This window comes from Sparus aurata, chromosome 20 (assembly GCF_900880675.1).
Source record: "Sparus aurata chromosome 20, fSpaAur1.1, whole genome shotgun sequence".
Lineage (NCBI taxonomy): Eukaryota > Metazoa > Chordata > Actinopteri > Spariformes > Sparidae > Sparus > Sparus aurata.
The window spans coordinates 23,434,602-23,449,108 of NC_044206.1; the positions used below are offsets into that span (position 1 = coordinate 23,434,602).

The 14,507-nt window shown below is 42.2% G+C and overlaps 2 protein-coding genes and 1 non-coding gene across 8 annotated transcripts in view; 1 reads left to right on the top strand and 2 right to left on the bottom strand.

The window, feature by feature from the left end:
- LOC115571102 (dickkopf-related protein 3-like) overlaps positions 1 to 927 on the bottom strand; it is a 30,773-nt gene extending 29,846 nt beyond the window's left edge. For 3 of the 5 annotated variants that reach the window (XM_030400175.1, XM_030400171.1, XM_030400174.1), the window contains exon 1: positions 233 to 367. The gene's annotated coding sequence lies outside the window, so the exon portion shown is untranslated. Of the gene's footprint in view, positions 1 to 122; positions 204 to 232; positions 368 to 829 lie in introns of those variants that run through there. The other 2 variants (XM_030400172.1, XM_030400173.1) reach the window with 2 other exon arrangements.
- On the bottom strand, positions 621 to 692 carry trnac-gca (transfer RNA cysteine (anticodon GCA)). The gene has a single exon. It is a non-coding gene; the product is annotated as a tRNA-Cys (tRNA).
- A 510-nt stretch (positions 928 to 1,437) lies between the features above and the next one.
- Positions 1,438 to 14,442, top strand: LOC115571101 (LIM and SH3 domain protein 1-like). Of its 2 annotated transcripts, XM_030400168.1 has the most exons (8): positions 1,438 to 1,637; positions 3,879 to 3,973; positions 4,470 to 4,554; positions 6,440 to 6,547; positions 9,565 to 9,672; positions 12,273 to 12,342; positions 12,483 to 12,574; positions 13,800 to 14,442. In XM_030400168.1, the coding sequence occupies exons 1-8, from the start codon at positions 1,569 to 1,571 to the stop codon at positions 13,971 to 13,973; spliced, it is 801 nt and encodes a 266-aa protein (XP_030256028.1). In that variant the 5' UTR covers positions 1,438 to 1,568; the 3' UTR covers positions 13,974 to 14,442. The 2 variants fall into 2 exon arrangements, with proteins under 2 accessions (XP_030256028.1, XP_030256030.1); XM_030400170.1 differs by lacking the exon at positions 6,440 to 6,547.
- The last annotated feature ends 65 nt before the right edge of the window (positions 14,443 to 14,507 follow it).

Sequence of the window (14,507 nt, forward strand, 5' to 3'; positions counted from 1 at the left end):
AAATACAGGCATGATGTCTGCTTGTAATTAATTATATAACATACTTTCCAAGTGACAAATGATGAAAACCGAAGGTACACAGAGAACTGACAGTCTCTGCATAGCTTAGAAGCTAACCGTACCATCCGTTGCTCTTAATTGGTCCGAATTAGCAAGACATAGCCCACAGAAAGAGTCCAATTATCTGACAAAATGATGAACCAACAAGTACTTATGACAATATATGACTTACAGTTCGATGGACGCACACTATAACGTATGTGTAACCTCAGTAAAGTCTGTATTTATACTTTGATTAAGCTAGCTGACTGAAAACAAAACTTTTTTACATCTTCAGCAGAAACCACAGGTGGAACATACCATTCTGTAAAGGGGGTGGAGCGTTAATATCTGTTAAGCATGGTGCATATTATCAATAGAGATCAACATGACGTCTTCAGTTACTTACATTAGGACAATAATCTTTGTATGTAAATATGCAAATGAGGGACCGCCCCTGATTACTACTGCTTCCACCCTTCACAGTGATTAACGTTAGCCATGTTAAAGGTAATTGCGCTGAATGGAGTCACATTTACCGTGTGGTGTTGTATTCAAAAGAACAAAAACACATGGAAAAGAGGGGGCACCCGGATTTGAACCGGGGACCTCTTGATCTGCAGTCAAATGCTCTACCACTGAGCTATACCCCCGATGATGTCCAATTGAAGTAGTCTTTGGTACATAAAGACATAAAATGTGTCTATCGATTCTAGTTTGGTGGAATGTTTGTTTTCTTATGAGACATCACATTATGACGTATATTAGCACGATATAATTCAGCACAAACCGTTATGTAGCATTTAGCTTCCGTTCACGGTTGAAAACAAGATGGCTCATGGGAGATGTAACCGTTGGTCTTCCCCGGCAGATGGCGCCAAAACCACAAACTGACCCTGAGGACTTCCCTGTGGAGACCCGATGTTATATTTAATTTCGTATGTTTTCCTCTAAACTATTATACATTTTCCAACATGTTTGTGTTAAAACGTCAGTGTTTAATGTATTTTAAGCGGTATTTACATCACATTGTGGTCTCGTGTTTGTCTAACGTTCAGTGTAAGCTGCTGCTCCTTTTAAGGTTATTACGGTTTCCCTTGGATGCATTCGATGCTGCCTTCAGGTGTTCGTCAGAAACCCGTTAGTTTTCAAACTTAAAGCGGGGCGTGTAAATACAATTCAACAATGAGCTACAACTGTTGCCTGTCATGTTGTTGTTATGATTTTAATCACGTCTTTTTAAGTTACGTAGATACAATCAAACGTCTGCCGAGTAAGAACGCTATTTCGTCGCTTGTTGTAACTTTTTACCCACACGCCACAGGTGAAGCTTCCTGACTCCGACTGTAACTGAAGGCACCATAAGGCTCCTGCTTCACACTTGACTCCTCCTCGCCTTGAGGCCGCGTCCGTATATTAATTGAGATGCCTGCAGGTCAGAGAGGAGGACGGCTCGTCTCCCGGCTGCACATCACAGTCTGTACACTTTGTTTACTGGATCACAGAAGGTTTTTCTCTGGTGCGCCATCATGAATCCGCCCTGTGGAAGATGCAATAAACCAGTTTACCCCACAGAGAAAATAAATTGCCTTGATAAGGTAAGATGAAACACACCTAACCCCAGATATCACTTTGATATTAAACATTCTGGTCTGATAATAAGTTTTATGTCTCTCATGTAGTGTGTTCATCACTCTAAAGTATCTATATGGTGACTTTTATGTGTGTTTTGCCTTGTGGCTTTTTTCCTAAAGGGAAGAAAAACAATATCTGACCTTAACTGATCCAGCAAAATAGAAAGTAATTGCTTAAAAGTCATCACATGCCTTTTAAAGAGACCGAATATGGTCAGTACAGGAGATTCCACAGTCTTTTTCTACTGTTTTATCTTTATTTTCATGTCAGCAACTGTTTTGAAAGAGTTGTTAGTTAGATGCTTCGCCACAATATGGATGTATCATAAATAAAACACATGCAGACACTTTAATACCACATGTGCACAATAACATAAAATACAGTGCTGGAAAAAAGCATCAAAAAGTCACATTTGAGTGTTAAAATATGAGTTAGGTAAAAGTTACAAAGAGAGTAAAGGTATTTTATGTATCTAAGTATCAGTATTTTCTGACAATAAAAGTGTTGAAAGTGAATTATACATATAGTTATGGAATATATTTTATATTATAGGTCTATTGATTATTGCCTGGCCAATTCTCACATCTGTTATTCAGTGTTTTTCTTATTACTGGAATCAGGAGTTAGTTTTTTTGTTTGTTTTTTTTGCCTGGCCAATTCTCACATCTGTTATTCAGTGTTTTTCTTATTACTGGAATCAGGAGTTAGTTTTTTCATTTTTTTATCCAATTTGCAATGAAATAAATACATTCTAAATACACTACTTTGGCTCTGATGCAGCTATCTGCAAAGTAACAAGTTGCTAAAGTTATCAAATAAATGTAGTGCAGTAAAAAGTAAAAAAAAAAAAAAAAAGTACATAAGTAAATATTTGTCTCCAAAATGTAGTGGAGTGTAAGTATAAAGTGACAGAAAGTGGAGATACTGAAGTGAAGTAAAAGTACCTCAGAATTGTATATTGATATTTTTAGTTTATACACAGATACAGTATAATGTACGTGCACAAAAAAAGACGCACACAAATATACGTGAGAAAACCACAGCTGAAAGATAAAAGTGAGCCACGAACATCTTAATGTTAAAAAAAGGACAGAGCACATACAGTAGCGTGTGTGTGTGTGTGTGTGTGTGTGTGTGTGTGTGTCTGTGTGTGTCTGTGTGTGTGTCTGTGTCTGTGTGTGTGTGTGTGTGTGTGTGTGACGTTCAGATAACCTGATAACATACACTTATAACAGACTTCAGTCTAGGTTGATTTAATCAATTTTAGGACACAATTAAAGCAAAATGAACCGTAAATAAGCTGATTATTTGCTAGTTTTCACAGTTTCCTGTCAGATGTTGCAACAACCGCAAAGATCACACAGTAAAACCACATTGTGAAAGTATCGTCTCTATATACAGTCAACAGAGAGAGTTCAAACTCTGTCACGGCAAAACCTTTGGTCTTTCATTTTGATGTTTCCCGTGCATGTTTTGTGACATTAAAGGAAAAGTTCACCCCAAAATGTACAGTTGAGTCATATCTTGTCACCCTCATGTCGATGGAAAGTCTTCTGAGGTTTCGTAGACCACAAAACATTTCTGGAGCGTTGCACCCTAACAGCTGAAGCAGATGGGGACTTATTTAAAAAAAAACTTAACAAAACAACCAAAAACCAAACAGAAAATGGCTCCTTACAGCCCGTCGGATTGTAATCCAATCCTCCAGTAGTTCCAACATCCGGAACTGATTTGAAAAGACGTTGTTTACATAATTTTTCAAGCCCAAATCCTCCAAAAAGCTACTAAGCTAAAAACATTAACGCGCACCCTGTTTGAAGTGGGCGCACGAGCTCGACCGCACATCGATGGTGAAAATACTGTCCTTTCAAATCGATCACTTTCGGATCTCAGAGTTGACTTTTCCTTCAACACGGACTTAAACCATTTTCAACTCATGTGGTGCCGTTGGACCCAAAACCATCTCTTACTGGCAGTTGTTCCCTGCAGAGACGAGAAGCAGAAACAGCTGCGCTCTCACGAGAGGAATGTTCCCACTCTGTCGCTGCTTTCTCTTTCTTTTCTTTTCTTTTTTTTTTTACAAGCTGATGATACAAAGTCGGCAGTGAATAAAGATTTCAGGTTTTACTTGACAGCAGGATGTTTTTATTTCAGTGGCTGGAGGTTAATGTTGTTGACGTGCTCTCTCTCTCTCCTCTCTGCAGTACTGGCACAAAGGTTGTTTCAGCTGCGAGGTGTGCAAGATGGCGCTGAGCATGACGACCTACAAGGGCTTTGAGAAGAAACCTTACTGCAGTATGTGAGTGTCCTCCTGATCACAACGACTGAACGTATCTTGACCATCTATTACCCTCCTCCTTTGTCGCAAGTCTTCGCTGACTTGCGGTGTGTTTCATCACAAACCAAACATGTTGTGACACGAGTAGACGTTTACTTCCGAAGCTGTTGAGACACACGCGCAGACGGCGAACGCTGCTGTGTGCAGAGGCGACGGGAAAAAAAAGGGAAGTGTAGAGTTGACGGGTCGAATCATGTGATGCCAACAAATCCTCAGTGCAACCTGAGATGAGAGAGAAAGACATCGATTTGGCCAACACTCGCACATTTGTGACTCTTTCGTTCAGCATCACCTCCACGTGGTGACACACGGTGACCACAGTTCACTGAAGAAGCCAAAAGAAACCTTTAAAAACACACCGATTCCTGCAGAGATTAACTTCAGAGATGACAAACATTCATCTCTTTGCTAAGTTAAAGCCTCAGTATCGAACATCACTCTCCTCTTCTCCTTTCAGGCATTACCCCAAAACCTCCTTCACCATAGTGACCGACACCCCCGAGAACCTGCGCCTCAAACAACAGAGCATGCTCAACAGCCAGGTGAGACTCCGGCAGATCCCCCCCCCGTCTCCGTCCTCTGCTGTCACTCCTGCACGCTTTCTGTTTTGCGTCGCCGGCAGGAGACACTCGTCCTAATCTGGTTGCGTCACGATGACTCGCTGTATCTTTCTCTCTCTTATCTGTCGCCTCCTCTCAGCCGCCCGGTCTGTCTGCCTCACAGCAGGAGACGAGGACGCGTCTCTCGTGACTGTTGGATTCCTCCGATTGAATCAAATAAACCCCTTTGAGCAAACGCTGACACCAGAGCACGCTAGCTTGACTTTAATGGCTAAATCTGATCTTTACAAAGTGTAAATGTTTCTCCAAACAGTCGTGAGCCGGACGGCGGTTTTAAAAAATCTCTCCACTATTTTGGCTCCTCATGTGGCTCGGCTCAGCCTCTCTGACTGGACTTCAGTGTTCTTAATCTCTAATCTAATCACACTGTTCAAGACAGCAGTTTAACCTGATCAAAGGGATAAACCCTGCGAGTCGCGCACAATTAAAGAGACTCCTTTAGTTTTAATTTAACCTCAGGGATCGACTCTTCACTCCACGTTAGGAGGCGAAGCTTTTCTTCTCGCCTACAAAAGGTGGAAAAGTTTCTAAATTCTGCATTTCTTCTGCAGCTTTAAGTTTGTAGAACTGAATCTTTAATCTGCAGATTACTTTATCAGTACAACGCTCTGTACGTCCTGGTGTTAATGCCCAATTTGGAACTGTAAAGCACAGAAATAATCCCTGCAGAAACTATTAATTGCGCGCTGTGTGGGTTATTTAAGGGACCGGGGACACCGCTTCCAAAACGAGAGGTCGAGTACACATTTCTAAATTGAAATGTCTCACTGTTGTGAGCTCAACAAACTAAAATCAAGACAGCTCCGTTGTATAACCGCTGGGTGAAGAAAGCTTTGAGGCAGATGTTTCAACACTTTGACTCATAAAACCGAAAACAAAATCTGCGGATAAGTGAGAAAAGCTGATCTTTCTGTGGTGCGATCCATTGGAAAGCAGCTTGTTTTGTGCGCTTCAGTTTCCCCGCGCCTCTCTTCCTCTTTAAAATCCATCACTATCATCCTGTTTTTAAATATTTGTGTGTCAGCGTGCGCCAAGGAAACGAACCAGGCGTGTTAAACATCAGCGCGACTGTTCGGTGGGAGCCGAGACGTGACGGCTCTGAGGAAGCAGACGATGTTCTCGTGAACCAGCGTTTCTTCTCATAGCAAACACACCGTTCTGAATACTCCGTACACAGACTGTAAGCGTCTGAAACAAGAACCTCGTGTATCCGCACGGACTTGGACGGTAGCGGTTCCATTTTTGGCGAAAGCCTTTTCTGAAGCCGTCCTGTAACATAACTGTGTTATTATGCTACATGATGGTTATGATAACAGTGTGATCAGATTTACACCGCGAGCCGTTTCCTCCTCTCTGTCCTTCTCCTCTCGTCTCATCCAACCGAACCCACTTCATTGTTTATAACCATAAAAGTCTCGGCAGCCAAGCTCTCCAAACTGAGGCTACATATTCCTCATAGCAAGAACATGACTCACTGTGTGTGTGTGTGTGTGTGTGTGTGCGAGAAAGAGAGAGCGTGTGTCCGGTGTGTGTGTGTGTGTGGATCTCAGATTTACTTTAAAGTAAACATTTTTAGCTTTGTTGAATGCTGTTTTCCCCTCCGGGCCCGAACCTGTGAGGAAACTCCACAAATACCCATTAGAGGCGAATCATCTCTTGTGATTAACGTTTATTAAAAAGTGTGTGTTCTTGACTTTTCGAGCTGTTTCGACCCCTCAATGGGCGCAGAAGTTCAACCTCAGCGGGAAAACTTCTTCTGAGTTTTTTTTTTCTTTTGCTTAAATCCTGCCGGATCACAAATTTGCAGGCGCTCTATAAGGAGGAGTTTGAAAAGAACAAGGGGAAAGGTTTCAGCGTGGTGGCCGACACTCCGGAGATGCAGAGAGTGAAGAAGACGCAAGACCAGATCAGTCACGTATGTCCGGCTCGCCCGGGACGCCGCCCGGCCGTCGAATCATCTCTTAACACTAAATCTGTAGTTCTTTCATTACGTCATAACAGCTCATCGACCGACCTCCATCTCCATCTTTAGATAGTTTTAGACGTCTGTTTCATCCTCTAACTGTGTCTGTGTTTGATATGTACGTGTCTGCATGTCTGCATGCGCTTTTAAAAGGAACAGTTCGCCCAAAAATGAAAATTCAGTCATTATCAACTCATCACGTTGCTAATTAAAAAATGGTGACGTTTCGTAGTCCACAAAACATTTCTGGAGCTTTCACAGTTGAACAGTAATTCTCCTAAACAACTGAAGTAGCTGGTGAAAAAATAACCCAGAGAGAAGACACATAAAATGTCTCCATAGAGCTCGTCCAAGACTTTCAAGCCCCGAAATCCCAAATTGGTTTTAAAAGTCTGCGCCGTATCAACAGCGTAGCCTCTGGCTGGACGCGTGTCCTCGCCAGAAATGTAGCTGTAACAGGGGATTGTGAACTGTAGTTCCCCCAGTAAACACACCGCACTAAATGGTGACGTTTCGTAGTCCACAAAACATCAATCAACAACAATTCTCCTCAACAACTGAAGTAGCAGGTGAAGAAATAACCCAAAGAGAAAAAGCATAAAATGTCTCCATAGAGCTCGTCCAAGACTTTCAAGCCCCGAGATCCCAAATTGGTTTGAAAAGATGTTATTAAAGCCTAATTTATGCTTCAGCATTGACTCTGACTGGATGTGCGTCCTACGTCGTCGAGAACCTCCCCAGAAATGTAGCTGTAACAGGGGATTGTGAACTGTAGTTCCCCCAGTAAACACACCGCACTATTCAGCTGTTGCAGTCACTCCTGACTGACCGGCTGCTTCCCTTCTTGGGTTATTCTTCTGCTCTGGAGCTGCTACAGGGAAGATTTTGGCTTTAAAAATGATGTAAATTCAGTTTCTGGGCTTCTGAAGACACGGACAAGCTGAAGGACGCATTCTGTGTTTTTTTTCTGGTTGTTTCTTCAATGTTTTTTAATATTATTACATGTAATAAACACGTCACATCTACTTTAGTTGTTTAGCTGAAAAGCTGTTTTGCTGTGAAGCTCCAGAAATGTTTTGTGGACTGTGAAACTTGACTTTCCAGCAGCGTGAGAGTGAGCAGATAATGACGACATTTTCATTATTGGGTGAAATGTTCCTCTAACATGTAACCTTAATTGTTAAATCATTCCCAAGTGGTTTTATCCAATGCTGCATTCAGGTTCATGTTGATTTCATTTTCTTTCTTTTTTTCTTATTGTTGCTGACTGACTAAAAAGCTTCCAACTGCAGTTATTCCAAAACCTATAAAATAAGTCCCACAAATTGGAAAATGACTTCTGCAATAAAACATTTGTTGTTCATTTGTTTGTCCCTGCGGAAAACCACAAAGTTTGACCTCTCAAAAATATTAAAATGAGACATTACAACGAGTCATTATTGTAAATTGAGTGTTTCACAAGCAACAAAAAAACAATGTAGCTGTTCATATTTTGTAATGCAGATTTTTCAACTAATGGATAAAACTTTGCATGAATTCACAACGTAACAAATCTAATGAAACATGTTTTTGTCGGCCGTCTGAAGAAATACATGTATTTGTTTTCTTGCTGTGAGAAAATGACACCCGTCTCACATCTGCTTCCAAAATATAAAGCTAGAAACATATCCTAGTAGCTTAGCATATAGCCTCTGTAGCTTAGCATCTGCATTAGCTTCTAGTAGCTTTGCATAAAGCCTCTGTAGCTTAGCATCTGCATTAGCTTCTAGTAGCTTTGCATAAAGCCTCTGTAGCTTAGCATCTGCATTAGCTTCTGTAGCTTAGCATAAAGCCTCTGTAGCTTAGCATCTGTATTAGCTTCTGTAGCTTAGCATAAAGCCTCTGTAGCTTAACATCTGCATTAGCTTCTAGTAGCTTAGCATAAAGCCTCTGTAGCTTAGCATCTGCATTAGCTTCTGTAGCTTAGCATAAAGCCTCTGTAGCTTAACATCTGCATTAGCCTCTAGTAGCTTAGCATAAAGCCTCTGTAGCTTAGCAGCTGTATTAGCTTCTAGTAGCTAAGCATAAAGCCTCTGTAGCTTAGCATCTGTATTAGCTTCTAGTAGCTTAGCATAAAGCCTCTGTAGCTTAACATCTGCATTAGCTTCTAGTAGCTTTGCATAAAGCCTCTGTAGCTTAGCATCTGCATTAGCTTCTGTAGCTTAGCATAAAGCCTCTGTAGCTTAGCATCTGTATTAGCTTCTGTAGCTTAGCATAAAGCCTCTGTAGCTTAACATCTGCATTAGCTTCTAGTAGCTTAGCATAAAGCCTCTGTAGCTTAGCATCTGCATTAGCTTCTGTAGCTTAGCATAAAGCCTCTGTAGCTTAACATCTGCATTAGCCTCTAGTAGCTTAGCATAAAGCCTCTGTAGCTTAGCAGCTGTATTAGCTTCTAGTAGCTAAGCATAAAGCCTCTGTAGCTTAGCATCTGTATTAGCTTCTAGTAGCTTAGCATAAAGCCTCTGTAGCTTAACATCTGCATTAGCTTCTAGTAGCTTAGCATAAAGCCTCTGTAGCTTAGCATCTGTATTAGCTTCTAGTAGCTAAGCATAAAGCCTCTGTAGCTTAGCATCTGCATTAGCTTCTAGTAGCTTAGCATAAAGCCTCTGTAGCTTAACATCTGCATTAGCTTCTGTAGCTTAGCATAAAGAAACAGCCTAGGCAACAAAATATGTCTCTAAAGCTCAACCGGGTCTCATTTTCCAGACAAAAACCAAAGATCCTGAGCTTCAGAGGTGCTTTTTCTACCTTTGACCGAGCCAGGCGAGCTGTTTGCCACCGTTTTTTAGTTTCTTTGTGAAGCTAAGCTAGCCGTCTGCTAATCTTTGTCATGTGACTCGGCAAGAAAGCCTACAGGAGTATTTCCCAAACTATTCCTCTAAAGTACGATTCACGTTTCTCTGATATTCTAACCAGCCGTCTCATTTCAGGCTCTTTACAAGGAGGAGTTTGAAAAGAACAAGGGGAAAGGTTTCAGCGTGGTGGCCGACACTCCGGAGATGCAGAGAGTGAAGAAGACGCAAGACCAGATCAGTAATGTGAGTGTGAGAAACACCGTGACATCTTAAAGGGTCAATTCAACCAAATATATGTGAGATTTTTCCGTCTTTCCAGAAACAGCGTCAGTTAATTGTGATATCTTTGGAAGTCTACTTTACAGGCTAACTCTGAGGTAATCGTGCCCTTTAAACTACTCTCACCTTGACCAACAGTAAAATCCTGATTTAACACTGCATGCATAATCTAATAATATCATATTTAAGTAATGCATCCTGATACTTTTACACTGTAATCTTCCAGCGTTTTCCTGTGAGTCTCTACACGTCTTTACACGTCTAAAACCAGATTATTTAATCAACGTTACACAACGTAAACAGATTTTTTCCACTTTATTCTAGTCTAACAATCGTTGTCTTCAGCTCAGAGCAGACGCTGATTCTTAATTTAACTCCTCAGTGAAACATCTGGTTGATCTCACTGCAACAACAGTTCAACTGTTCCACAAATTACTGTGTGTGTTTTTTTTTCCATAACGGACAACAAAACAAGCCCGAGGGGGCCAAAACGCACACAGCGAGTTGAGCTGCGTCCCCGAGACACCAGCAGGAAACATCACGGTCCGATGACAGGAGCTGTTTGAGAGGAGCAGGGTTCTGGTTCTGTTGACGGGTCCGGTCCTGAGACCTGAGCGCAGAACAAGCTGCTCCACAGCGGCGGACGATGTCAGAGTGCAGCCCTGCTGAGACACTCAGCCACATTTCAGACATTTCTCCTCGTCCACCGAGCAGCAGCTGCCCTATATGGTCAAAGTCTCTGAGCCGTGGACAGTCAACACACACACACACACACACACACACACACACACACACACACACACACGCACACACACATACCACACTATAACACACACTAACTTTCTCTTTCTTCTCTCGTGAGAGAACTGGTTGCATGAAGGAATGACGGCTGATAAGCTGCAAGTCAAGAGAGCAAAATCTACAAAACCTCTTTTTCCACACGCAGAAGTTGTTCTCTCTTTCTTTAATCCTCCTTTCTTTATGTTTCCTGCCTCCCTCCCTCTCTCCTTTCTTCCTTCCTCCCTTCCATCCTTACTTTCCTTCTTATCTTCGCTCCTTCATTTTTCTTTCTTTCTTTCTTACATTTCCTCCTTCCCTCCCTCTCTATTTTCTTTCGTCCTACCTTCCTTCCTTCCTTTTGTGGTTCCTTTCTCTTTCTGTCTTTCTTCCTTTCTTTCTTGTCTTTCTTCCTACCTTCCTTCCGTCCTTCCTTTCCTTCTTGTCTCCTTCATTTTTCTTTCTTTCTGTCTTGTTTCCTCCTTTCCTCCCTCTCTCCTTTCTGTCTGTCCTCTGTGCTTCCTTTTTCTTTCTTCTTGTCTTTCTTCCTTCTGTCCTTCCTTCCTTTCCTTCTTGTCTCCTTCATTTTTCTTTCTTTCTGTCTTACGCTTCATCCTTCCCTCCCTCTCTTTCTTTCTTCCATCTGCCCTTCCTTTTTCTTTCTTCCTACCATCCTTCCTTCCTTCTGTTCTTCCTTATTTTCTTCCTACCTTTCTTTCATGTCTTTCTTCCTTCCTTTCTTCTGGCCTTCCTTTCATTCTTGTCTTTCCTCCTTCATTTTTCTCTTTCTTTCTTATGCTTCCTTCTTCCCTCCCTTTCCCCTTTTTCTTTCTTCCTACCTTCCTTTCTTCCTTCAATAGTTCCTTTTCTTTCTTTCTTTATTCCTTCTGTCCTTCATTCCTTCCTTTTTCTTTCTTCCTACCTACCTTCCTTCCTTCTGTCCTTCCTTTCCTCCTTCCTTTTTCTTTCTTTCTTCCCTCCCTCCTTCCTTGCCGCCTTCCTCCTCCTATTTTTTACGTTTAGTCTTTTTTAAATTCCTCCCGTCTCGTTCCCATCGCGTCTCCTCTTCCTGTTTGCTCGTCCTGAGGTCTGCTGAGGACACGGCGGGCTGCTGCCTCTTGTCCTTATTCAACATCCAGCTTCCTCTTCCAGCCTGTAAAAGCTGGAACTGCATTTGATTAATATCACAGAGGTTCAGGGAGGCCGTCCTCTCCGTCTCTGTGTTCTCTGCTGAGCACATCACACAAACATCCCATCACCAGAGTTTTCTCTTCAACGCTCAACACGATCGTGGAGAAAGACGTCCACTTCCCGGCCAACAACACAAATCTCCTCCAAGAATCTTTGAACTGTCACAACTGTCACTGCGGTTAAAACTGTGACGGACGCAGAATAAGTTTGTTTTCTCGGAAGCCATCAGTTTGAAGCTGCGTCCAGACAATTAGACAGAAACATCGACTGACAGCAAACAACACGTGTGTGAAGAGCATTTTAAAAAAAAGTCTGGTTAACTTTTTCTGATCGAAGGTCATCGTGCCCATCGATACTTTTCAATCGTGACGATTCATCTTTTTGTTTCTTCCAAATATTTTTATCTGAAGATGAAATAAAATGCAGTCAGGTGGTTCTTTGTTTGAAGTCCTCAGCTGTTAGATGGTTCCTGTTTTCTCCTCGGCTGCTGCAGGCTGAGTTAACCCCCCTCGTCTTCTCTCAGCACCTCCTAAAATGGTGAACTACCTCTGGATTAACGCGTGTGTGTGTGTGTTTGTGTGTGTGTGTGTGTGTAGATAAAGTACCATGAAGAGTTTGAGAAGAGCAGGATTCGAAGTGACGCACCGCCTCCTGAAAATAGACAATGTAAGTAAAGCATATCCCTCCAGAGACACACTCCTCTAAATAACCTTATTTTACTGTTTGTATATGTGTTAACTGTGTGTGTGTGTGTGTGTGTGTGTGTGTGTGTGTGTGTGTGTGTGTGTGTGTGTGTGTGTGTGTAGATGAGGATGAAGTACAACCATCCAATCCGGGGCAGCTCAGTCAGCCGGTGAGGCAGATGCATCCTGCTCCTGTAGCACCATCTAGTGGAGGGGTAAGGCTAATAACGTGGACATAATGACACTTTGTGGCCAAAAGTATGTGGACACCAGTTACTTACTGAGGTCCAACACTGATGTCGGGTCGAGTCCAGCTTGCAGTCAGCGTTCAAATTCATCCCTGAGGTGTTGGACGGAGTGGAGGTGAAGTTCTTCCTACACCCAACTGCAAAAAAACAGTTTCTTTATGGACCTGGTTCTGGTTCAGGGTTTGTCGTCATGATGAATCACAGACAGTCGTGTGTAATCGGGTTTTTCCTTCACATGTGGATTAGAAGTTCCAAATGTGTGAACTAAAATATTAACATGTAAGAAAAAAAGGTAATGTCACATGTGAACTGGATGCTTTAAAGTGTGTGAGTCACATATGTTCATACTTTGTTGGGTTTTGTTCACATGTGGGAACGAAGCATGTGAACGAATATTTAATATGTGGAAAAAAGAAGAAAAATGTCATGTGTGACAGATTTTTAGCTTTTTCTTTTGCACATGTGGATTAGAATTTTTTCGGCCTGAGCGAGAAAAGCACCTAAAAAAAGGGATTCACATAGTTTTGGCCACATAAAATAGCATGTAGCATGTAGCATGTAGCGATGATGTAATGATGTTTGATGGCAGTTTGTTTACCTTTAGTTCCTACAGAAGCAGTGATGTGCACGGGGGGGGGGGGGGGTTGGGGGCAGGGCCCAATTGTTGAAAAATGCGCGCTAAAGTGCCCTCCTTGGAGCCAAAACGTGCGCTAAAATGCCTTCTTGGGAGCCAAAAAAGCGTGCCAAAGTGCGCTCTTGGTTGGCAAAAAACACTAAACTGCCCCCTTGGCTGGTTAAAACATGATAAACTGCCCTCTTGGGAGCCAAAACGCGCGCTAAAGTGCCCTCTTGGGAGCCAAAACACACGCTAAAGTGCCCTCTTGGGAGCCAAAACACGCGCTGAAGTTCCCTTTTCGCCCCTGCCCTTCAAAAAGTCTGCACGCCACTGTACAGAAGTCTTATACCTGATGCATTCATAATGTGTGTTCTTGTGCACCTGTGTGTTGTGTGAGTGTGATTTAAGTGTTTGCCAGCTGCTACATGTGCACTCATGTTTGTGCAGTACGTATTGCATGACTATCTCAAGGCCGCACTCAGTAGGGAAATTGAATGCAAATTGCAGCAGTTTGGACTCTGTACAGTCCGATATGTTACGTGCGAGTGCCTCCGTTTATTCGTCTCTGCTCCACAGAAACGTTACCAGGCCTTGTACAGCTACATGGCGGCAGAGGCAGATGAAGTTTCTCTGGCGGAAGGAGATCTGATCTTAGACGTGGAGACGATCGACGAGGGGTGGATGTTCGGATGCAACCAGCGCACGGGGCAGCGAGGCCTGCTGCCCGCCAACTACGTCCGACCCGTGTGAAACCAGCCGTCCTGTCAGCACCAACAACAATAACGCTTCTTTAAATTCGACAAAAAGAAAATTGCTTCATCTTTTTTTTAAAACTTCTGATCGGTCCTGCTTTGCCTTTTTTTGTCAGAACTGTGGTACTTGTTATGAATTCTTGAGATTGAGATTGAACGATGATGGTAAAGACTAACAGCAACACACAAAAGTGGAAGTTAGAGAGGAAATCAAATAAACCTACAGTTTACTACAATAATCTAATTTTCCATTTCTCTCTCTCAGGTAACATTTACTTTTCCAAGACATGTAAAAGTTCAACAGAAAACATGTAAAATTGTGAATTTTCCTGCAGTTGAACCAAATAAATCATATCGACATTCATTAAACACCCATTTAAACTCTTCTTCAATGTGATATTGAGAAAGAAAATCATGCATTTATTTAACCGTGTAAGCAGATCTGATTAAAAAGGTCAAATATTTAACTTGGTGTGTTAAACTTGTCAATCATTTTGCGGCAGTCACTCATCGCTCTTTGAGGGAAATAAAC

Bases quoted from the DNA above. Each gene is read 5' to 3' on its own strand.
- LOC115571101 (XM_030400168.1), top strand. From the start codon at position 1,569: ATGAATCCGCCCTGTGGAAGATGCAATAAACCAGTTTACCCCACAGAG. The intron at 1,638-3,878 runs GTAAGATGAAAC...TCCTCTCTGCAG, and splicing joins AAATAAATTGCCTTGATAAG to TACTGGCACAAAGGTTGTTT. The intron at 9,673-12,272 runs GTGAGTGTGAGA...GTGTGTGTGTAG, and splicing joins CGCAAGACCAGATCAGTAAT to ATAAAGTACCATGAAGAGTT.